Here is a 25,462-nt window from a genome sequence, read left to right on the forward strand (position 1 = left end):
TTCTTTCTTTCTTTCTTTCTTTCTTCCAATTCTTTCTTTCTTTCTTTCTTTCTTTCTTTCTTTCTTTCTTTCTTTCTTTCTTTCTTTCTTTCTTCCTTCCTTCCTTCCTTCCTTCCTTCCTTCCTTCCTTCCTTCCTTCCTTCCTTCCTTCCTTCCTTCCTTCCTTCCTTCCTTCCTTCCTTCCTTCCTTCCTTCCTTCCTTCCTTCCTTCCTTCCTTCCTTCCTTCCTTCCTTCCTTCCTTCCTTCCTTCCTTCCTGTCTATCTATCTACCTACCTACCTACCTACCTACCTACCTACCTACCTACCTATCCATCATCTATCTTCCCCATTCTATGTACTAGGATAGTAATATAAACTCTTAGATATCAAACTTATTGGTACACAAGTGCCATCTATTGGCACAGATGGATAACTGCAGAGTGACTCAGTGGGGGACTATGCTCTAACTAGAGGGGAAATAAAGTATTTTAGAATAACTTGGTGTACCATTGGATTAAGACAACATAAAATTCAAAGGTTGCAGATACAGTTTTGTTTGTTTATTTTTAAGAAAACCTATATTACAAACATAATGGATGGAATTGAACAAAATTCTAAGTTAGAAAACTTGAAGAACATGGGTCACAAATTTAGCATTAGAAGGCAAATTAGTTGCTATTTTTCCAGCTCTCTCATTTTGTGGTAAAGGCATAAAAGAAAAATAATTCATATTTATAAAAATCTTTCAAATCCACTTTATTACTGGCTCTCTTTAGTAACTTTGTGTTATGGCAATACATGTGTGTGCATACACATGCACATACAAACATGTATATATATATATATATATATATATACACTTATATGTGTGTATACACATATGCAATGCCTATGTATATGTTCCTATATTCACAATACACACATATATATACATATATGCATACATACACACATATACACACCCATATATACACATACACACATATAGTGAATGGGGCACTGAGATTTATTTACCTTTTCATGGCCACACAACCAAATAGTATCAGATGATTTGAAGCTGTATTGTTCTGATTCTAAGTCTGGTACTCTCTCCTCCACAGGAGTTGTCACCAACAGTGACAGACAGAAAGAAAAAAGCTGGAAGAGAAGTTATGTTGTAGTTCTAATTTCAGCTCTGCTGCTACTTAGTTGCACAGCTGTGATCAAGTCATTGAATTTCTTCAAAAAGCCTCACCTTCCGTATCTGTGAAATAGGAGGAATGATCATTTGAACCTCTTACCACCGAAACCGGTTGTGAGAAAAGCATTTTGGAAATTGTAAAATGTCATACATTCTTAAGTTCTTCTTGTCATTAACAGCTGTCATTGTCATCGTTTGTCAGGAAGAAGCATTCTGGGAGGGGCAGTATTGTGGAGCAACAAGAGTCCTGATTTAGGACACCTGAGTTTGAATCCCAGTTCTATCTCTGAATATATGACCTTGAGCAAGTCACCCTGGCTCTAAGCTCTATAAATATCCTCATGTATGAAATGAGGCGAGTTTCCAGAGTCTCTTCCAACTCTGTGATATAGTTAAGAGTTTGGGTCCGAGTTGTAGTCTTTAAATCCAGCAGCAAATTCAATTCATTTTTTTTTTTCACTGCCATTCTTGGCTGCTGCTAGTATGTTTGATTCTTGGAACATCGCACAATTCAGTAACCATGCCCTAGTATCCAATTCCTTTCTTAAATGTTCAAACCTTGGGAGAAATGGAAATGCAAGCATCTGAAAAGGACCGTTTCACCCAGATAACTAGGTTTATCATTTGCTGGAACCCTCCACACTTAACATTTTAATAGGCTCCTGTTCCTGTCTTAGCAGGATATAGTGAGGATAAGTGAGATAGCCTATGCGAATCACTTTGCACTTCTGAAACTAAAGGATTTCTGTAAATGCAAGTTGTTGTCTTTTATTATTCTAAAGGTTTCTCTGCTGTTTCCTGCTGAAGCATAAGGATGCTGCGGCCCTTATATATTTCTTTCTTATTCTGTTTAAAGCTTTTGCCAATGACTCCAGAAACTATTCACAAGATGACAGGGTCTGAAGTCATGGAGCAGAGCAGAGTTGCAAAATCAATAGAACTCTCATCAGTCAGAGTCATCTAGTCCAAGATTCATTTCATGAATCAAACATAATGCAAAGCCATGGGTTTCTTTCTTTTTCTTCAATTGTGTTTTTGTATGAACACATTTGGTTAATCAGAGACTTAACAAATTGATCAGGTATTGGCAGGGTCCTTTTTTTTTTTAAATCTGTGAGATCCATTCCATTTAAATCTGTGAGACTGTTTTCAGAAATTCCCATGTTCTGTTTGAAATCAAGCCAGGCTTTCTTTTCCATTAGATTCCTTTAAATTTGTGACATTTCTCCAGTAAGGTGGGTTTAAGCTTCTGTCCTTGATCCAGCATTATGTGGATAGCATTGCATGAGGTGTCACACTTCTTTCTTTCACTGGAATTGACTTTCTGTTACCTGCTAATGGATTTTTATTATTATCCCCTCTTTTATCAATACCAGATTAACCATTGTTGTCTAGCAGAGCATAGAGTATGAGTGGGAAAAGTTAAGAATATAGCAACTGCTGTATAAATGTTACCTAATCTCATTATTATCATCATTGTTGTTTTTACTTTTCCTGTTCTTTAAAGGTAATATGGGTCATTTCTCATAACATATAAGGAAGTTTAGAATTTATTTTTAAATTTTTCCCCTAGATTGTAAAAAAAAAGTTCCTATTCTTTAAACTTGTATTTCATATAGTTTTTGAATTCACAGACTAAACAAATAATGGGTCCTAAATAAACTATTTCATTAATTTTAAATAAGCTGAAAAGCAAAGAAATGAAAAAGTAAATGAATAGATGAACATAGATTTTATTTATTTATTATTAATTGTTTTATTATTATTATTATTGCTATTTATTTTTATTTTTAAAGAGGGGGACACATGACTTGAAATGTTTGAGAGATGAAAATACAGAAATTCAGACTTTGGGCTAAGCTAGCAGAATTCTAATTGGCTTGGGGGATCCTAAGCTAAATAAGGAAGAATCATAAATAGTATTATGATATTTCATAATCTTTTCAAAATAGCAATATCTGAATCAAGGATTTTGATAAAACCCTGACTCAAATATAAAAAAAATTTGAGTGGCAAAAAAAAGACTAGATCAAAGAAAAGTGTCTCCCCAAGTTTACTTGTTGGCACTTTTCCCTTATTGCCTAATGTGCTGAGGAGGGAAATTAAGGCCTCGGGAACCCCAAGCTTCTTGGGGAAGAGTGGTGGTTCCTTCCCAAAAAAGGTAAAAGGAAGTTAAAGATAGGGTTATCTAGTTTTTTTATTCACCTAACCACCTCCTAACTTCCATATATGTCTACATTAATTTTCTAGTTGTTGTCTTTTAATCCTGTGAATTTTTAGTATTATCCCAATGAATAATGAGATAAGTTCCTCAAAGCTCTGCTATAAATGCTACAGCCTAGAAACTATTACAGGATAGTTACTTTTCTCATGGCCCTTTTTTTCTGGACTTCATGTCCACTTATATAACAAGGTAGTTTCTAAAAATAGAGATTAGTTCCATAATTTCCATTGGCATAGATAAGTCCTGGATGAGGAAACTTCTCCCTTTTTCCATGTGCTTTGAAACCAATAATAATTTCCATGCCCAATAATAGAATGTTACATAAAAAGAAGAGATAATACATTCTTGGGACCACAACAAAAGGTTCAGCATGAAAGGAAATGACAATAGCATAAATTGTAGTGACATAGCTTTATAGAACCTAGAGTTATTTACATATAATTATATATACACTCCTCTTCCTCCTTATTGTATTCTTCCTCTTCTTCTTCTTCCTTCTCCAAGGGATAGAACCAATGATACCTGGAGCCATCTCAAATCAGCTGAGCTGACTGTTGCATTAAATTTTCAGTATGAACATTTATAACTTGATAATTGGAAAACAGGAAAAATAAAATGTGGATTTCTTGTTTTATTGATTGTTTAGAACAAAGAAAATATTGGTGAAAATGAGATTAAAGCAGATTAAACTTAAAATTAAGTGTGCCACATATACTTTCTTTTTTTTTTTTTTAGGGGAAGGTAATTATTGAACATTTATCATTATGCCACCAGACTAGTGAATCAATAAATCAATAGAGAAACATTTATTAAGCACTTACTGTGTATCAGACATTGTGCCTAGAACTAGGGATATAAAAGCAGCAGAAGATGGTCCTTTATCTTCCATGAACTTGTAATTTATTTTAGTCCATATGTCTTATTGGAGGAATTTGAACCCATGTTTTAGTGGATGTAAGGCCAGTAATACATATACTATACCATGCTCCCTACCTTACCTATCTCTCCCATTCTCCAAAGTCAGTGTTTACATATTTAGAGAAGCAATGTTCTTATCCTACTCTTCCTGGGAGAAGAGAATATCTTTTCTATTTGATGTTATTTATTACTTCTTCATCCTTCTCTGTCTCTCTAGAGGTAACGATTCCAGGAAAAAAAAAATTCATTCTTTTCCTTTGAAATATTTTCTCAGTTCTCTGCTTGCCTGCCTGAAGGCACTTTACCTGGACAAGATTGCTGTCTGGTTTTGTCCTTTGTGATGAAATTGACTCATCTCATTGCCATTCTGTACTAACATGGAGTATTTTCTCTCTATGTACAGGTAGCATCTTACTCCAATGGGGCAATGCTCATCTTCCAGAGAAAATCTCGTCTCCCCATACTCTAGCACTGGTACAGAGAATGGAAACAGCACCATTCCCATTCTGTATCCCTGTGTTAAGGACCTCTTCCCAAACTAGGTATCACAAAACTATGTGACATGGTGTCTATCTAGACTATTATAATGTAGACTCAGGGACACTTGAGGTCAAAACCTGCCTCAGACTCCCCCTAGTTATACAACATTGGGTAAATCATATAACCTATCCCAGACTCAGTTTTCTTATATATAAAAGCTGAAAAAAAATTAACTCAAAGAACTGTTGTGAGAATAAGTTGTGGTGTTTGATGAAAATGTAGAAATATTAACTATCATCATCTTCATCCCCATTGTCTTTTGTATTGACATCATCTGGATTATTGTCATTGTTATTATTGTAATAGTTATTGTACCGTATCATCTTTGTCATTTGTTATTGTATGGTTATCCATAATGGTTAAGCCTCGGATCTTGTTTGATATTAGCTCTTTCTCTTTCTTGATCATATCTAATTTATCTTGCATATATTCTATTACTACAAGGAAATCTGCATCCTTTCTTTCTTTTAGACTGAACTTCTTGAAAGAAGAGATTGTATTTTACCTTTCTTTATATTCCAGACACTTGACATATTTTTTGAGCCTAGTAGACATTTAATATGTTTTTGGTAGACTGAATTCTACTAACCAGTTTTTTGTAATCTATATTAAGGTTTCAAAGTATATAATTGCATTTGAGCTTTCCAAATCTGTAAAAAAAAAGATGACATTGTTTATAGACATTTATGGATGTGGAAACTAAGATTAATAAAGATAGGTAACTTTCCCACAACTATACAGATAGCAAATGTAAGTTTGATTTAAAACCCATCATTTCTGATTTCAGTATTCTTTCTACTTTTCTTATCTGTTTCAGAAATAATGGGATAAATATATTTTCTTGGGATGTATGGAGATGAAAGCTCAGTATATTTCTTGGGATAGGTGTATCTGGACAGTTGTATTTTACTTGAAGAGAACTAGCAAGTGTCAAACTGTACCACTCACATGTGGAAAAATGACAGGTGGGCTCTTTGCAGAACTGAATTTAATGTTAGAGATGCCCTGAGTTTCACTTAGGAGTGGATAAACATTGCAAATACTTTTAGTTTAATAGTTCTCTGTGTTTACAATTGAAATATCCCACTTCCATCCAATACGTAAAAAGTTATCATTGCTAAATTTCCTTGCCTCTGAATAAATGAGAGCAATTTGACATTTGGAAAGAATTTGAGCAGGCTAAAGGAGATCTATTTATTTTTTGCTTTTTTGACTATTTTTTAAAGATGGATATTTTTCTTCTAAAAATCCAAGGCAATATTTACCCAACTTATTGAGCATATTTACTTAAATATAATTCTGCATAGACAATTCTAGCCCACATCCTATTCAAGATCACAAGAAACACAGCAAATATAAATACCTATTTACCTTGACAATACACCTAAGTGTCAAGGTCCATCGACCTCTGTCAAGGAGACATGTACTTTTGTGTTAGAGGAAAAATAATAAAAGTTTCAGATAATATCCTGGATAAAACTTTTGCTCAACCACCACCAAAGGACTTTGCTATCATTTGGCCTTAGCCATGAGGCTACTCAGAAGCATGGACTAGCATATGAGATATTTTGTAGGTAATGAACATATTACTGGTAAGTTCATTCATAGGCTGAGAATAGGAAAATCCTGATTATTGGAGCCATGAACCACTAAGATCCTTTCTTTTTGCCCTACAATGATATAAATTCCCATTTTATATAAGATACTAAGGCTAGTCTAAATGTCAATAGGGAAACCCTGTTTTTTCCTTTTTATATAAGCACCCCAGAATTAACTTCCCTATCATTCAGGCTGCTCAATCATGCTGATATTCAAGCTGCCCTGCCTTCAGAATGCCCTAACACAACATTGGACTTTCTCTGAGGGAATCAGCCCATGAATTGAAGTGGAAATGCACTCACATTATATTATTACTGCAACAGAATTATAAATATGAAAGTTTTTGTTGAACTGTGCCTGGTTAAGGAACTCCATTGTTCAAGGTTTCACAATTTCATTTTATTCTGTACAAAACAGGCCTAGAAAAGAAACTCATAATTCTTTATCTACTTAAATCAGGAGAATAAAGAGGATTGTGTCTTTTCTTTGTCTAACAGTAGTAGGGCTTAAGCTATAGCTCCTTCTTCAGGAACTCAGGCCTGCCAGGTATCTCATGGAAGCCTGGATCTACTCAACTACTTCTCTCCAAATCTCCTGACTCATAAATACAACTTCAGGGTTAGAAAAACTCAAAAGCTTAGAGAGAAAGTCTAGATATTAGGGAAAATGAAGTCAGAGATTTTCCCAGTAGATGTTATTATAAAGAATCTGATGATGATTTTTATTCAAGAAGTGAAGCTAAAGGTATCATTCAGGAAATGTACAAAAGGAAGTAAATTAGTTAACTCACAAAAATAAGATCTAATAGATACCTAGATAGACAGTCTACATTCTCTTTTGGAATTCATAGAATATTAAAAGGAATACCTGGAAGGAACAGGGTAGCTCTTCTTTTGGCTTTTATGGGAGAATGGGGCAATCATCAAACAGAAAAAAAAAAAAGGAGATGGAGAAGAAGGAAGATGAAGAAGATGATGATGATGACGACAAAGATAATGTTGCTAACATTTACATCACATTTCCTCTAAGTTAGGCCCTGTGTTAAGTATTTTGCACTTATTATCTCATTTGATCCTCACAACAACTTAGGAGTTAGGTGCTATTTTTAATTCCTATTTTACAGATGAGAAAATTGAGGAAAATCTAAATACATCCTTACTGTTACTGCACTTGAGATTTAGACAATGATGTACTTCTGGGAATGGATACATCTTTAATCCTGCTTTGCATCTATTGCACTTGTTTAGTGGGAAAAGCAAATATTTTTGAGATTTGTAAAGCACATACTCTGGAGTCTTGATTTTTATGGGGTTTAAATCCAAAATCATCTCATATGCTCTTGTGACACATTTTGATAAAACCAGCAACCACAGAAATGAAATGAAAACAATAAACAATTTCCCCAGGATAAGCAACATTGATTTTCTGCAGCCAGAGTTAAAACTTTTACTGTTCCAATTGAGAACCAACATACATTGCTTTTAAGGGCAAGAAGGCTCAGTGCACTGGACAATATGATCGCTACCCATTTTACAGGTCATATTACACACCTGTTCATCCTGATTTAAAGAATCTTAACCTCTCACTGGAGAGATAGGATGTGTTAACACTCACTTGGATGAAGAGAGATACAAAACCCTCCATAACTGAATTCTAAATTGCATTACAGATTTTGCAGGTTGTGAAAGGGAGGTTTGTTTTGGTTTATTTGGTTTTAGTTTTGATCCCATCAGTGCTTTCATTCATTTAAAGAGTGAAATCACTCCATTAGACTATAAATATATACTGGAGTCAATCTTTCACTTCTTTTTATATCCCTAATGCTTAGCACTATGTCTGGTGCATAGTAGAAGTGCAGGAAATGTTGAGTGATATTTATTGATTGATTTAGGAAACTCCCAGTGAAAATGTCTCCTCTACCAACAGAGAACTATACTACAATATTTATAGTCTAAATAAATTAATTAGAGAATGTAAGCTCCTTGAAGACAGAAATGACTTCATTTTTATCTCTGTAGCTTCAGTGCTTTCACAGAATGGCTATGACTTGTCAGATACTTAACAAGCCCTCCTTGATCCATTGTTGGTTGTTTGTTGTTCTTTATTCTTGAAGAAAATCAAAATGATATCACTGCATTGGAGTCAAGGTGCAATGGTGTCTGACTGTAGCTGATCTGACCAATATGAGCTCAGAAAACTCTACAGCAAATCAGGCAAAACTATTCAACATGAACATAAATGTTGAATCATTGATTGAGTTGATTGAATTGATTGATTGATTGATTGAATCATTGATGAGTTGAGAATCATTGTAAAGTTAAAGAAATCCTGAAGTTCTTTTCCCTTTCATATGTATTTATCTATAATGATATGTCCTCTAATCTTCCAGGTTACTTATATCTATAACTACATATACATATATTTATATCTATATCTTTTTATCTACCTACCTATCTATCCATTCATACATCCATTCGTTATCATCATCATCATCTCTCTCTCTCTCTCTGACTCTCTCTCCCTCCCTCTCTCTCTCTCTCTCTCTCTCTCTCTCTCTCTCTCTCTCTCTCTCTCTCTCTCTCTCTCTCTCTCTCTCTCTCTCTCTCTCTCTCTCTGTCTCTCTCTCTGTCTCTGTCTCTCTCTCTCTCTTTCTCTCTCTCTCTCTTTCTCTCTCTCTCTGTCTCTCTGTCTCTCTCTCTCTCTCTGTCTCTCTCTCTCTGTCTCTCTGTCTCTCTCTCTCTCTCTTTCTCTCTCTCTGTCTCTGTCTCTCTGTCTCTGTCTCTCTCTCTGTCTCTGTCTCTGTCTCTCTCTCTGTCTCTGTCTCTCTCTCTCTCTCTCTCTCTCTCTGTCTCTCTCTCTCTCTCTCTCTCTCTCTCTCTCTCTCTCTCTCTCTCTCTCTCTCTCTCTGACTCTCTCTGACTCTCTCTCTCTCTGACTCTCTCTCTCTCTGACTCTCTCTCTCTCTGACTCTCTGACTCTCCTCTCTGCCTCATTCCTTATCTAGCCTTAATCATTGATCAGGTGTTGCTTCAGTCAAACTGAGACCTGTAAAAGACCTTAAGTTAAAAAGACCAAGATCTCCCTCTACAGCCAGGTCTGTCTCCTGTTCTCCTGATCTCTATCTTGCCATTGGGCACAGACTTCTCTCACTTGAATCCAATTCACTTACATCTCATGGCACCACTTCCCTGATATCATGGTTCTTTTTTTCAAAACAAAGCCTTCCCACTCTATCATTAATTCTCATATATACATTAAAAGGGTGTGTGTGTGTGTGTGTGTGTGTGTGCAAAATTATATACATTTAAGATATGGGGACTCAAGGAGATGGGGCAAGAAGACATTCATAAAAGTGGAATAGTTTCAATAACAAAGAAAAAAAAGGGGAAAAAAGGAAACTCACAGTTTTGAACATTTCCCTTGCTTACCTGGTTCAACCAGTAAGGATAAGAAGAAGATTAATAACAGTCTGATTGCCAGCTAAGGCACTGTTCGGCAGGGTAAATTACAAGGTCAGATAGAAGTGCTATTTTCCTTTGTAGGAAACTATTCTCATTTGCCACAAAGAAAGAGAAAGAATGAGGGCAGAAGACTTTAGCATCCTTCTGCATAAAAAATTGAGGAAGGAAAAGAATCATCAAAGAAACTCATTCTGTATAGAAACCATTTGCTAATAATCCTAAAGATGTTGCATGTGGCAAACACAGCTTCTTTACTTTTCTTTGGTCTAGCTCAAAGGCCACTCAAACTTTGTAATTACTCATACTATTCAGACTTATGAAGTATGACTTTTTTTTCTTTGCAAGGATAGGACTCAATAGGCAAATAATAGGCTCTGTGAAAAAAAAATGAACAGAACAATGTATTTGAATGGATAGAGGATCTAAAAGATCACAGCCTGTAAGAAAGGAAAAAATGCAGAAAATGAAGCAAAATATATACTTATACAGCACATATAATAGAAATTTATTTAGAAAAATGGTTAAGAATTTGCTCTTTGATCTAATTTGTATGGAGAATTTCAAGGTGAAGAAACATTCTCTTACCAAAGAAGGACCGCATCTTCTCTGAAAGATAGTCTTAGTTTCCTAGAATACAGGTGTCAGATATGTTGCTCCAGGAGGTAGGGGCACAACATTCTAGAGTGATGCTTAAAGCAGAGTTAAAATATAATTATGAAATATTTAACAAATTAATAAATATACAGTTGTGCAGCTGTTTTTGAAATACTGACACTGTGTGATCCCGTTTGGAGTCTTCTTGATCAAGATTCTGGAATGGTTTGCCTTTTCCTTTCCAACTCATTTTAGCTAACAAGCTTAAGGGACTTGCCCAGGGTAACACAGCTACTAAGTATCTAAACCTGTATTTGAACTCAAAAACATGAAATTCCTGACTTCAAGCCCAGAACAATATATACTATGTCATCTATCTGCTCACAAATGCAATAGACCACAGGTGATAATATTGTGTGCTTTTTAAAGTCAATATAAGGTCCACAAGGATCCTTAAGTGTGGTTTAATTCTTTTTATTTGAATTTGATACCATTGGCCCAAAAATATTGAGAAATTATAGTCTTCCAGGTTCAAGGAGAACTTCCTATCCATTATGTCATGTTGCCTCTCTCAAAAAAAGAAAAAAAAAAAAGAAACGAATGAATGAATGAACAAAGTTATTAGCAAAAATGAATGGATCAATAAAAGTCTTATTTATGAACTAGTTTCTTATTTCATTTCCCAGAGTGGAAGAAGAGGGAGAGGAGAAGTAGAAAGATTATTAACTGTGAATCAAGCACTAGTTATTTTATAATTGGTGGAAACTCCTCTAGTAAGATATATTGAAAGCAACCATCACTGATAGTGATAGTGATAGATATCATTGATAATCTTAGAGAGTTCTTAAGGTTCAGTGACTTTAACTGATGTGATAAAGATCTCAAAGCTTTTCATTGTTATTTAAATATAATACTTAAATTTAATTCTTCCCATTGCCAACTCCAGAGCTCTGTCCACTACACCTCATTGGATCTGTGAGTTGAATACTGGCTTTAGCTTAGTTCAGAGGAACTGTATGACATTCAATTTGAATAGAACCAGCTCAGTTTCCTCAGCTGTAAAATATAGGGGTCAGAGTAGGTAATCTCTAAATTTCCTCACCTTATCAGAAAATTCTGGATTTTGTTATAATTTCTTTTTAATGAGGATTCTAGGTCGTTTTCTAGGTTTGTGTGTGTATACTGACTGATACAACAATCATCTATTACAGGTGAATTTAGATGCTTCGTTGAAAAGTGATGGAAAACTTGTCAGAACTAAGCCTCTGATTCCAAATCAGCCCAATGCACTGAGGCAGTATTAGGAGAGGACTTCATGCCTGTTCTTTCTGTGTTAAGACAGGGCTATGAAGAGCTGGAGAGACAACTGAAAGAAGTGTTCAAGGAAAGAAGCAATATTCTCCGACAGCTGTCAAAGACTTCCAGGGAGCTTGATGGAATTAAAGTTAATCTTCAGGTAAGATTAATATTCATACCCTCAGTGACAGCAGACAATTCACTAAATTAGATGCTATTTATTCTGATAACAGAATAGATATTTTTATTTGTTATTTTGTTTTTACATTCCCTGTGTCTTTCATATAGTATATTTTTACACATAGTAGGTCATTTAAAAACTATAGTGAAATCAAATTTATTTAAATTTTAGCTAGCATTTAAAAAAATCCTTATTCTTGAATATAACAAAAGGTTATTTATTCAAGTGTGAGATTTGCAAGGAAATATCATTTAAATAGTCAGGCTGGGAATTTGAACTTAGCAAATGGATAGAATGAGAAAATTTTGTGATTTGCAAAACTATCAGTCCCTCACAGCTCCCAAGACAAATTTGACTCCACTGTTTTTCCTATTACAGAATAATCAAAAGCAATAATAAGCAGCAGAGAAAATGAATACAGGAATTATCTTAAAAAGAACATTTTAAATTCCCACTGGCCCAGAGTCTGAAATTTTTCAGACAAACCCAAATCACTGAATCAAGAAAAGGCTGAAGGGAGGAGAATTGCTCTTATGAAACCATCATTTATAACTTGAGAGTCTTTGAACAGGAATCTATTGAGGATTCTGATGACTCTGTTGAACATCTCCAGGAATAAAATGCCTACTGGTCTCAGAAGGGAGTGCAGAGTGCAGAGGAACCTACCATATGACCTCTCCCCTTCCTGTTCAGTCAAGAATGTAGTTTACACTTTAGAAATTTATATTTTCCAAGAAAAGTAGACTGTGATACCTTCCAGCAGGCCTTTAAGAAAATGTCATAGAGAAAATTGGACTGATATACTCATAATAACATAGTGAGTTCATAGCAGAAACTTCAGAACTCTAGAATCCAACCCAAAATGTATTCATTTGATAATTTTCTTCTGCTAGAACACTTTATTTTATGAGAGGGGAAATATAATTCAATTTAATGAGTATTTATTAATTGCTGCTTAATAGGTGTGTAGGCACTCTGTATTAAAAAAAGAAGAAAAGAAAAGAAAAGAAAAACCAGTGGATGTACATTCTATTAGTTTGCATAAACCAAAACCTGCTATTACTACCATAGCATAAATTAAAATATCAGATTCACTAAATAGAGACCAAGGCCTTGAGGAAATGGAATTCACCACAGGAAATTTTGATTGTTTGAAGCAGAGGATGAATTGGCAAATGGGAATAGGTCCAGAAGACTAAGTTGGGGGAGAAAGGATAAACACTAAAAGCAGTTGAGGAAAAAAATGAGGGGCTGATGGACTGGGGATATGGAAACTCTGAAATGAAAATGATCATTCATGATATTGAGTAATATCATTTACTATTTCCTCTTATAGGGGAGCTAGATGGTGTAGAGAATAGAGTGTGGGGTCTGCAGTCAAGAAAAGTAATCTTTCTGAGTTCAAATCTGGCTTTAGATACTTTCTGGTTTTATTACTTTGAAAAAAATCAGTTAATCCTGTTTGCCTCTATAAAATGAGCTGGAGAAAGATCTGCCAAATCATTCCAGTATCCTTTTCAAGAAAATTCCATATAGGGTCATAAAGAATTGTATATGACTGAAACAACTGGACGAAACAACATATCCCTTTGTCATAGCAGACTTTATCTGGCCCAGACTTAACAGAGACTATCATTATGAATATCAATTAATAGATTGTGTTATAATAGATGAAAAGGGATTAAATTACTTCTCAAGTTATTTTTTTAATTTAAAGTATTAGGATCTATATCCAGTATGTGCTTAGGAGCACATGACATGTATTGGACTCTTTGCTTTCTTCAATACAAAGCTGCAACATCATATGGATTTAAGGGAAAAAATGTCTTTATTTTTCATTTTTTCTTCTTGTTTTTAATCTCCTTCTATCTGGAAATTATTTTAGCTATCATTTTTCTTTGACGGTCTGCCATCAGTAACAGTTTTGTTTTCTCAATTTTGAATCTATTGCTTCTCCTTCATAGAGAGATAGAGGTTCATAGCCTTAATGATGAAGAAAAAGACATTGGAGGGACTTTAATTAAAGTGGCCACCTAGCCATCCTTTTAAAAGAATAAAGTAAATCCTACAGATATGAAGTAAATAAGTGGAATGTTCAAAGTCACCCAGTAAGTTACAAAACTGGAATTTGAATCCATATCTTCACCCTCCAATTCAGTGCCTTATTTAGTGTATTGTGTCACCTCTAATCTTGTTAAAATAAGTTCAAAATTTAGAGTGAATGGGCTCAAAATGAAGATCTCTGGAGGTCTCCTGCAAGTTTATGTTCAGTACATGTATCGTGCCCTATCTATGGTGACATCTCATAAGTATTTTTACTTCTTTCTTGGATTTTGCTTATATATTAGATGGATGATTTGGCCAATTTTACTCCTATCTGGAAACAGATGGAATATAAATCTTAAATCAAAATAGGTTTGACAAAGTAGTTGTGTTTCTTGGAAAAGTGACTTCCCTGAACCCCAATAACTGGTGGCATCCTGCACTTGTCTTGGAAGTATTCAAATAAGTTTCCCCTGAATTACACAGTCCCCTTTATAGAGTATGGATCCTTAGAGTTTTATATTCCATGATTCATTGAGATGAATAATGATCTAAGTGGGCCAATATCTCTTGTTCTTGGCTGCTTTGATTTCAGGATGCTAGTTTTCTGGGACACTATTGTATTCTTTCCTTCCTTCCCCTCTCTTTTGTAAAGCAATCAGGGTATATATATTGAGAGCTGTGGACAAAGCAGCCTAGAAAAAGAAGAAAGAGATGGCAGTTTGTGTTCTTTTCTTTTCTTTTCTTTTTTCCCCCCTGAGGCTGGGGTTAAGTGACTTGCCCAGGGTCACACAGCCAGGAAGTGTTAAGTGTCTGAGATCAAATTTGAACTTGGGTCCTCCTGAATTCAGGGCTGGTGCTGTATCCACTGCGCCACCTAGCTGCCCCGTGTTCTTTTATTTTGAAATAACTGAAGTTTTGGGCAGCACTAGCTCTTTCAATTCTGATCCATTTGGATGCTCCAATTTGGAATCCTTTCTCCTTTATTGTTCTTGTTAGTCGGTCATTTTTTCCAGTCATTTGAAACTCTTCAATTGGAGTTTTGTTTGCAAAGATACTGGGGTGGTTTTCTATTACCTTTTCAGCATATTTTACAAATGATTAAACGGAGGCAAATAGTATTATATGTTTTGTCTAGGATCATACAGTAAATTGTTGAGGTCACATTTGAATTTATGAAGATGAATCTTCATGTGTACTAGAACTGCATCACATCTAGCTGCCTTTAACCTACCCACTTAGGTGATAACTTCTTTAATATACTCTTTAAACCATTTAAAACCAGCATGACTTTATTATAATTCTTCATTGAAATTTGTGAATTTCAATGAGTGTTCCTATAGATCATTTAATTTTGGGGAAATGGGCTAAATTCTTTTTGTCCAAATTGACTAGATAAATCATTACAATTTGTAGCAAAATTTGTTATTCTATGGAACGAGGAATCAAAGGAATCTCCAATCATCATTTTGTAATCAAGCAATATTGATAAGATCTTCCCCCTCCTTTTCTTTTCTTTTCCTTACCAGTCTTTGAAAAATGATGAAGCATCAGCTAAGAGTGATGTTCAGAAGCTTCTGGAATTAGGCAAAAAACAAAGGTAAGTTCCCTCTTTTTTGTTTTCTTTTCTTTTTTCTCTTTTGGTCATTCTCTCCTGAATAGCCCAAGTCTGAAACTGTGACAGTCCATTATGCTAAGGTTTGAGTTGGCAAGGTGAAAAGAGGTAAATCTGTAGAGACACTATCAACAGTGACAGTTAGGGATGGAAGAAGCTGTTTTGTTTCAGCTACACATGAAGTGTTAGTTGATAGATGCCATCCTTCATTTAGCAGCTAGAACTTGGCAAGATTAACTAGAGATAAGCATTTAGATTGTGCAGAGTCTATTAAAGTTATTGAATGTGGTTCAACCCCATCATTTAATACATTTTAAAAGCAATTCCATAGCATTTTAGTTAAAGAGACCCTGATAAATGGCTGCAATAAGAGGTGAACATGGCAATGGGTTTCTCAAAGCACACTGCACTTAATCATACCCAAATTATCCATTGTGAGGGGGACCTGAGCTATAGGTAACATCCCTAGAGCGAACATTCTGTGTTTTGTTTTCCACTATTATGTTGTTTAATACTTGTGAACATAAATTAGATGTAAAATCTTTTCAATAGAGCTTGGAGAATAGAAGGTCATTCATTGTGCAAGTCATTCAAACTAGAGACTTTTAGAATGCTTCATAACAAACTCACAATTGAGAAGGGAAAAGGTATTAATTTGTCTCATTGTTTTAACTATGCAACATCAACCATATCTAGGACAGAATAAGACTTTGAGCTAAAATGGAGAAAGCACCGACAGTGCTTAGAGTTTTCTGGCCAAGAGAAATGAGTTTAATACCTTATTCACAAGAGCAATTCATTAAAAAGCCAAGTTGTCACTCTTTTTCTTTGCATCCTAGTTGACCTCTGTCTCTGTTCTGGCTTTGTGATGGATTGTCTTTTGTCTTTCCATGTCAGAAGCCACCCTAGATTCTACCTCATACTCTCTTCCCACACAAGCTGCTATTACTGTCCTGATATCTCTGTCTCAGGCAATGAAGCTGGATTTATATATCCCTTCAATCTGTGATATGTATTTTCCAAGGTGCTGGGGATAAAGAGATTTTTTTTAAATGAAACACTTTCTTAAAGTGCTTATAATCTAGCTAAGGCATAGATATGTGCAAGTTAATGTAATATATATATATATATGTGTGTGTGTGTATGTATATATACATGTGCATATATATAACATTTATATATTGCATACAAATGTTACACATATGTTTATATGTACATAAGCAAATTTATATATACATATATATGTGTGTGTGTATAAATATATATATATATGTATATATATATATATATATATGTATATATATATATATATATATATACACATTTATACTAAAAAAAAAAAAACCAAGATAAGGAAAAATGGCCCTAGAATCTGGGAGATTTTGGGAAGTTAAAGGGCAAGAAATTTCTCTTCAAGTAGAGCTTTGTCTATAAATTCCTGCCATTGCTTAACATGTTCTAACTACTGCTTATTTACCTAAGATATTAAAATTGTTATTTGTAGCTCTGACTGGTCAAAATTATCCACAATGTCTCCCACGAAATTATCCACAAATTATGTCATTTGATCACTATCAATTAGCATAATACTTTAACTGGAATTTTAAATGATCACACAAAATGAAAATCTATATCTACATATTGAGACCAATGAGGAACTTGGGCTACTTTCAGAAGAGCTAGGATTAGCCAACTCAAGATTTAAAGTCACTTTTGGAAATTACCACCATCAGTCAGGCTCTCTTTCCCTTTTGTTTATACAGAACACTTTTCATTTTACAATGGACCTTCACTAAAAAAGTGACTTTGATGTCACAAGTTTTTATAAAAAGAAAACACTGAGTTTGATGTCAGAAGAGCTATGTGTATTTAAGTCTCCCAACAGAATCATCCTCCCTAAAGTTTCACTCAGCCTCTCAGTAGCTCAGGCAGTTTCCTTTGACTCTAAGTTACAGAGCAGGGGCTTGTCTGTTTAAATAGAGATGGATTTTTGACTGAAACTTACCTATATTGCTGAAAAACAAACAAAGAAAAATTCTAGTTGATGAACCTGACAAAAAGTGTTTTATGGGTATTAGTAAAAATCCCTCTCAGAACCCTGTCTCCTTACCATCATCTCTCCCATCCATATATCCATCCATCTATTCATTCACCCATTCATCCATAAACTAGGCACTGCCTCTTCCTCTCCCTCTTTCAGTCTACTTTTCCAGCCAGCGAGTTCCCCTATTCTTTCAGATCAAGCTAGGACTTGAATGCTGACTTCCGGAGAAGACACCCTAATAGAGCATGAAAGAACTGAGCAGTCATGTATCAGTAATTTTAAACAACCAACTCTTTTAAAAAAATGTACAAAGCATCCTAATTTTCTTTTTGATCTGCATTATTGATATTTTCTCACGATAAACAATAAAATAACAATTTAATTCCTGATTTGTAGCTTTTGATGATTTTCTGGGTGTGAATTTTCACAGTGAAAATTTGACAACTGGTTCTTGAGAACTCTGATGATTGGCTCCATCACATGCCTAATCCTTATGTTTTGAAGGCATTGGAAGGGAAAACTGTATAGAAGTGCATTTGATATAAAGTCCTTAATAGCAGGGAGGGATTCAGAAGATCAGCCCTCAACTTCACAGCTCAACAAGGGAGGCCTTTTTTGCCTCTAATAATAATAGAATCAGGTTATGTTATCTACCTTTGTTTTTTCTCTTTTATGGATTCTATAGACAACCTGTTCTTTGGGCTTATTTCCAGGAGCTGTGATGAGCAGCAGCACAGAGGTTTGGTTAGGAAACTATTAAGAGGGCATTTTGTCTACTATTTGAAGACTAACCAAAACAAAATAAAAAAGCAATAAATGTAACATGTATTAACATGAATGAGTCTGGTGGGAATTTAGTAAATTGTTTATACTTATTTTTTCCTCCCAAGTCACTAAGTAACATCTTATCTTGTTAACAACTCAATTGTGAGAAAACATCATTTAAAGTACAGTTTCCCAGGGGAGGAAGAAATGAAAAAAAACCACATTAAAAAATCCCAAGCAATACAATGTTTCCAAGGAATAAATTTGCTTCCGATGTCCCAAAACTTTTCATTTAGCTCAGTAAAACTAGCATTTTCTCTAAGTCAGAAGACCTGACTTTAAGACTTTCTATATATATGACTTTGGATAACTCACATAACTTCTCTCAGCTTCAGTTACCTCATCTGTAAAATATGTGGGTTTGGACTAGAAAACTTCTGAGACACTTTTCAGCTTAGATCTGTGTTCGTGGAAAGCAGTCATGGAATTGATAAAATGATTATGAATTTACTTTCTGGTTCTGTAAAAGCGCTAGTAATTCAAATTTAGGAAAGGCATAGATGGAATTGAACTGGAAAATAGAACTTGTTCATAAATGGTGTTTGGGGTGCCAGAAATTAACTGTTATTAAATATCTAACAGGTATACAGAAATTCAAAGTCAGAACATTTATGTTAGGTGTTCCAAGAAAAGAGTAATAGATTTTTGTCATCATCATCCTTATCACATGCATTTCAATAATTTACATAATACTTTTAATCTTTTTAAAAGGACTAACATCATCAACCTTGGGTTATAGAGAGCACAAGTATTCATTTCATTTTTAAGTTGAGGAAACAAAACAAAAACAAAAACAAAAAAACAACAACATGGTTAAATGACTAGTTCAAGGTCACACAACTTTTTAGTGGCCAAGACTTTTAGTCACTCTATAATTTGTTTTTTACTGTTCAGTGTTAGGAATCATAAGTACAGATAAAACTGCATCATAAAATATAATCGAAATTCAATATTCTTTGATCCTATAAGATTGACAATGTATTTTCTCTACCTTGATTTGAGAGGTCAAAAACATTTGTATAATACCTACTATGTGCCAGGCTGTGTTAAGCACTTTTTTTTTTTTTACAAATATTTTGTCATTCTATTTCTATAATGTCAGTAGTATAAGTGTTAATACTCCCATTTTACAGATAAAAATGCTAAAATTTCAAAGGTGTATCTTTTTCCTGAGCACATACTAAGAGTAAGACAAAGGAACTTAATCCAGTCAACTATTGGTTTCAATTTTAGCTTTCTCAGTTTTTAAAAAAACAAATCAATCCAATTTAATACAATTTTATTGAATGCCTTTTTAGTGTACAAGGAAGTAGAAATATAAAGGTTAAAAATAAAAAACAACAAATCCTATCCTCAATTTTACATTCTACATAAGTGAGGGCAAAAAGTCAACTCTATTTTAGGTTCATTTGTGGGGCAAATGGAGTAAAGCATTTGAGGACTATGAGAGTCTCATTCAGAATGGGAAGGCAGCATCCAAAGATCTTGATACTGATGTCTACCAGGCAGGACAATTTGGGAAATTTCAATATTTTCAGTCTATTGTGGGAACCCGAGGGGATATACCTAATGATATAGCTTTCTTTTACATAGGATGCAAATTATAAGCAAAGAATTATTTGTTGTAAATAGGATGATGTATTGGTGAGCTTGGAAGAATAACTGCCTCCAGTCTCCTCAGCCTGAGGTGAAGGAAATCTAGACTGAAGGGAACCATTAAACACCTAGTCACACATTTAATGTTTCTTTAACAATTACTTAGTCCCTATGAGTATCTCTTCCATTTGAAAATCGGTTGTTATTTCTGTTAACTTCTTTTGTCTATTAGAATACCAGAATGATGTGTGAAACTGGAATTGAGAGAAATTTCTCATTTCTCATCTTCTACTGATGAAGTTTGTTATTTTGGCCAAATCCCTCTCTGAGCCTCATTTTTCTCATCTGTAAAGTGAGGCAATTAGGAAAGATCTCCTAGATTTCCTTTAGTAGAAACTTTTCTGTTTTTTTTTTTTTTTGTTTTGTTTTGTTTTGTTTTTTGGTGGATAGTAAAAGTGTGTATTGGAGGGAAATCTAGAAAAATTACTTCCATTATTTTTTAAAATATGTACAGGGATAATCAGATCTTGTTCTTATAAACATGGCTTAGGTGATTAAAAAGAAAATCAAAAATAATTAAAGGCTCTAAAAATGCATGATTATAAATCATTTATTTTAAGATGATGCCATGTGACAAATGCATAAATTCAAGAAGGGGCATTGGCATTTTTGAGAATGTTTTCATTTTCACTGGTTGAAGAATAGTTCTTGTTAAGTACCCAGTGCATTCTTGATGGTGAATGTCTGTGTGTGTGTGTGTGTGTGTGTGTGTGTGTGTGTGTGTGTGTGTGTGTGTCTGTGTGTGTGTATTCCTTTTTGTCTCAAAACAATGAGGCTATTTTTTTAGTCCTAAGCACACCCTTCTACTGAAACACTGTAGAAAAGCTCAGACCTCTGAAGCACTGTAGCAAGCATGATATTAAGCAAGGATAAACCCTCACTTAGAAGAAGTACACACACTCAGAAAATCTGGAGTAACTTTCTATTACTTGCATATTCCTACCCTACCATATTTTTAGTGGAATTAGCTTGCTGATTCGTATTATTATATTAATTTGATTTGCTACCCATTATGCAGCTCACAGATGTTTTACACAGTGGGATCCTTTGGTAGACATAATGGCAAGGCAATTTCTTTTAAATACAATTTACTTTTTGCATTTGCATCCAGACACAAAGACCTTTATTAAAGGGACCCTTAGATGAATGCTGACTGCTTCTGGTTGGCCCTACTTGATTTAAGTTGTCTATTTTCTAAACCCAAGTAAACAACAAACAAAAAACCTCTTTCCTCATGGGCAGAAGGGACTGAAGAAATTGTATTATGTCTTTTTTTTTTCCTTGTACTAAACTAGGGAAGAAATGAAGTCTCTCCAGGAGGCCTTTCAAAAGCAACTTAATGAGGCAGCTGAGAAAGCAGAAAAGCAGCAGGCTACAGTGAGTGTGTTTTTTGTTTTTCTCCCTTGTCTTGAGGGCTGGGAAATAGTAATTTATTACAAAGTTGCTATGGAATATTTGTGAACAGTCTACCACAAAGTTATTCCAGTATATCTTACCAGAAATAACCATGATTAGGCTCTATTGTGCTATAAATGTTGTGGCAATAACTAATCATCTTTTACCATTACTACTACTACTACTACTACTACTACTACTACTACTACTATTACTACTATTGTTACTATTACTATACTACTACTACTATTACTACTATTGTTACTATTACTATACTACTACTACTACTACTACTACTACTACTACTACTACTACTACTACTACTATTACTACTATTGTTACTATTACTATACTACTACTACTACTACTACTACTACTACTACTACTACTACTACTACTACTACTACTACTATTACTAATACTACCATAACTTCTATCACTACCAGCTCTTCCACCACTGCCATTATCTTTATCACTATCCCTTCTATCACTCTTAGCACACAATCACCACCACCAATATTACTATTGCTATTATCACTTATTACTACTGCCATGCCATCACTTAAACTGAGACCCACAACTTATTTCTCTTATGCTTATGGATGCAGAGATGGATATGGTAGGGTTTGCATATCCTACATTCTTTCATGACTCCCTCAGCCTTAATGATCATTTATTCATCTTTAATTTATTATGAATGTAATCATATATTTATATGGTACATCCTTTCTTTATTTTCAACTAAAACAAATTCTTTTATTGATTATGATCAAAAACAAGGGTCTGTATTTGCATACAGAATACCTCATCCTCTGTCAGGAGGTATGTAGCACATTTCATTGGCTGTCTTCTGGGAATCATGGTTGATCATTGCACTGATCAGAGTTTTTAAGTCTTTCAAAATTGTTTGTCTTTATATTGTTATTAAAGTATGAATCATTCTCCTGCTCACATCACTTTGCATTTGCTCCCATAAATCCTCCCAAGTTTCTCTGAAATCAGTCCCTTTATGATTTCTTGTAATATCTTTCTTTTTAGAAAGTTACCTCCTTGAAGAAAGGAACTGCTTCTTATTTTGTCTTTTTATTTCTAGAAACTGCTAGAGTATTTTATGTAGATAATAAATAATTGCTTAGATTGGGTTGGGTTGGACTTTAAAGGCATGAGAATTTATTTCAATTAAAATGTTCACTTTTTAACTCAACCTTGGGGATTCATATATTAATTGCAACATAGATGGTGAGTTTTGTTTTGTTTTGTTTTTGCAAATATTGGTCTTTTTGGATTATAGTAATTTTCCTCTATGCTCCCTCACCTCCATTGAACCTTACCTTATTACAAATAATATTATTTAGATGAAACAAGTAAATGAAATCACTTTTCTGAAAATGCATGTGATTTGTTACCTTAATTCCTCACCTGTGTGCTAAGGTAAAGTGTTTTATTAACTATTTTCTTGGACAAGGTTATTACTAATCAGCTGAGTTCTGCTGCTTTGTAACATTTAATTTGCAAGGTTTTAAATGTTATAAATATTGTCCTTATGATTTTGTTTTATTTTTTCTGCATCAATTGACATAAAACTTTATGTATTTTTCTCATTTCCTCATAGTTTTCATATCTTAAGGATCATTAATAATCTATTATATTCATATACTATAATTTGTTCTTTCTTCAGCTTGACAGGGCTTCATTTTCACTTATTTAATTGCTTTGAAGTTATTATTGTTCTAAGAGTATGATTGTCCTCCTGGGGAGAAACCTGAGATCTGTGTTATGAACTCAGTATATAATGTCTCATTTCCAATTAGTTATATCTTTAAAAAATAAAAGAAAGGAAAAAAAAAAACACTTGGCAATGCATCTAAAATGTAAATTCTTACAGTTTCCGGTTCACTAAGAGGTTAAATGGCATACTTCTGGCTACTCAGTATATGACAGTGGTAAGACTTTAGCCTCCATCTTTATGTCTTCAAAGGTAATCTTTTAATTGACTATACTGGTTCTTAGCTATGATTTCATGTGCTAAAATCAGCAAGAGATATGACAAGGGCTTATTGGAAGAACTGAATATCTCATGTATATCTCCCTTATGGGTAAGAGATTAGTATAAGAACATCTGAATAACCAATAACATTTCACTTTATTTCTCCACCTTCCAATGAATGGAAGTCATCAAAGTTAAATTAATAGATGAAAATATTTTTTGCTCTTTTTGGTGAGAAAGGAGAATGGCATTTTTTCCTTCTTTACCCAGGATATAAGTTCTTGGAATCTCTGATTGAAAAACTCTATTACTTTCCAAACAATTACAATGGATAGTTTTCGAGATCTATAGCTAAAAGTGGATCTTTAATCACTTCTGTGTATCCTCATTTAAGCATGCTCTCCAGAGAGCCCTAAAAGCTTCACAGAATTTTATAAAGTTTGACATCAAGAAAAATACTCCCAAAATGCATTTTCTGGGCCCATAAAGAATTCCATTAACTTTGAGTCTTCTCCTAAAAAATGAAAACTAAAATCATGTAAAAGGGACTGGAGAGGAGCATGATCATTATGAGCAGATTCTCTCTCTGTTACATTTGTGTGTATGTGGTGTATGTGTGTGTGTGTGTGTGTGTGTGTGTGTGTGTGTGTGTGTTTTTCCATTTAAATTCTGGAAACCACAATCATCTCCTTAAATGTGAGAAAGAGTTTGCTAGACACTACTGAGTTTTTCATTTCCAATAATTATTCTAAAATGTTGATTTTAATGTTTAGAGTTCTGCTTTTGTTTCTTCAGGGGAAACAAAAAATTTGCCCTCTTATGGGGTAACATTTTTTTTGTTTGTCTCTTGAAATTTTTGAGCTAAACACAGACTTCTTGTGGCTCCCTTATGACTGATAAGAAATTGGGGATTTGAATGTTTCTCTGGTAATTAGATGCTATTCCCGAGAATACAAGCAGCATGATAGTTTTTGTGTTTTCATTTAGAGTTATCAATGATTATAAGCATAATGAATCCCTTGGAGGAAAGAAAGATAGCAAATTGAATTTGGACATGACATCTACCAGTATAATGTAACAAAAAGGAAAATTATAGAGAAATGAAAAAGAAAATGAAATATAACTGAGATATGAAATTAATGATGGTATCTCTAATGTTTTTCAGATGTTCATAAAGGAAGAGAATAAAAAAAAGTTGAACATATGATTTGATTACTAGGAGTTGTATTGATCTAGTCTTGTTTGTTTTGTTGTTTGTTTTTTTGAGGTCACATTTATTTCTACATAAATTTTTGTCCTTGTTTAGCTTAAGAAATAAACTTCATGCAGGACATTGGACATGCTTTACATTTTTTATATTAGCTGTTTACTAAAACCATGAATTATCTATTAATTGGTAACATCTGTGAATATATTTGTCAACTTGGTTTTGTTCATGACTCTTGGAAAGAACAGTGAATGTGGGAGTCATAGCAACTGAGTTAGAGACTTTCATTTATCTTTATGTGTCTCAGATAATCCCAAGTGAGTCAGTTAATCTTTGGAGGCCTTTTTCTACATCTCTTAAATTAAGTAAATATCCATTTCAACTTTTGAATTGATGATGCTACCATATGTCTGTTTATGTATATATTTGAGAAAAGAGGAAATTTTAATTTGAAACATCTTATTGACTTGTTCTCTTCTAGACTTTTCTTTCTTTTCTTTTCTTTCATCTTTTATTTTTTATAAGGAGCTAGCCAAATAAGGAATGAAGTGTAACCTGATCTTTAATTTCCAATATATTCTACACAAAAGACCTTCCTAATTGAGCAATTTATGTAGATACAGAGCATTAAAAGCAAACCCAGCATGGTTGTACTATTCCCGTTGAGCTGAGCATAATGCAATCACATCCCACACTATTCCATATTAGTTGATTGG

At 34.0% G+C, this 25,462-nt stretch overlaps 1 protein-coding gene across 1 annotated transcript in view; it reads left to right on the forward strand.

Annotated features, from left to right (window-relative positions):
- The window catches only part of LUZP2 (leucine zipper protein 2), a 721,061-nt gene that overhangs the window by 283,202 nt on the left and 412,397 nt on the right, over positions 1 to 25,462 (forward strand). Inside the window, 3 exon segments of the mRNA XM_074272647.1 lie at positions 11,836 to 11,953; positions 15,547 to 15,617; positions 21,453 to 21,534. Of these exon segments, the coding sequence (XP_074128748.1) occupies positions 11,836 to 11,953; positions 15,547 to 15,617; positions 21,453 to 21,534 (271 nt within the window).

This window comes from Sminthopsis crassicaudata, chromosome 6 (assembly GCF_048593235.1).
Source record: "Sminthopsis crassicaudata isolate SCR6 chromosome 6, ASM4859323v1, whole genome shotgun sequence".
NCBI classification, from domain to species: domain Eukaryota; kingdom Metazoa; phylum Chordata; class Mammalia; order Dasyuromorphia; family Dasyuridae; genus Sminthopsis; species Sminthopsis crassicaudata.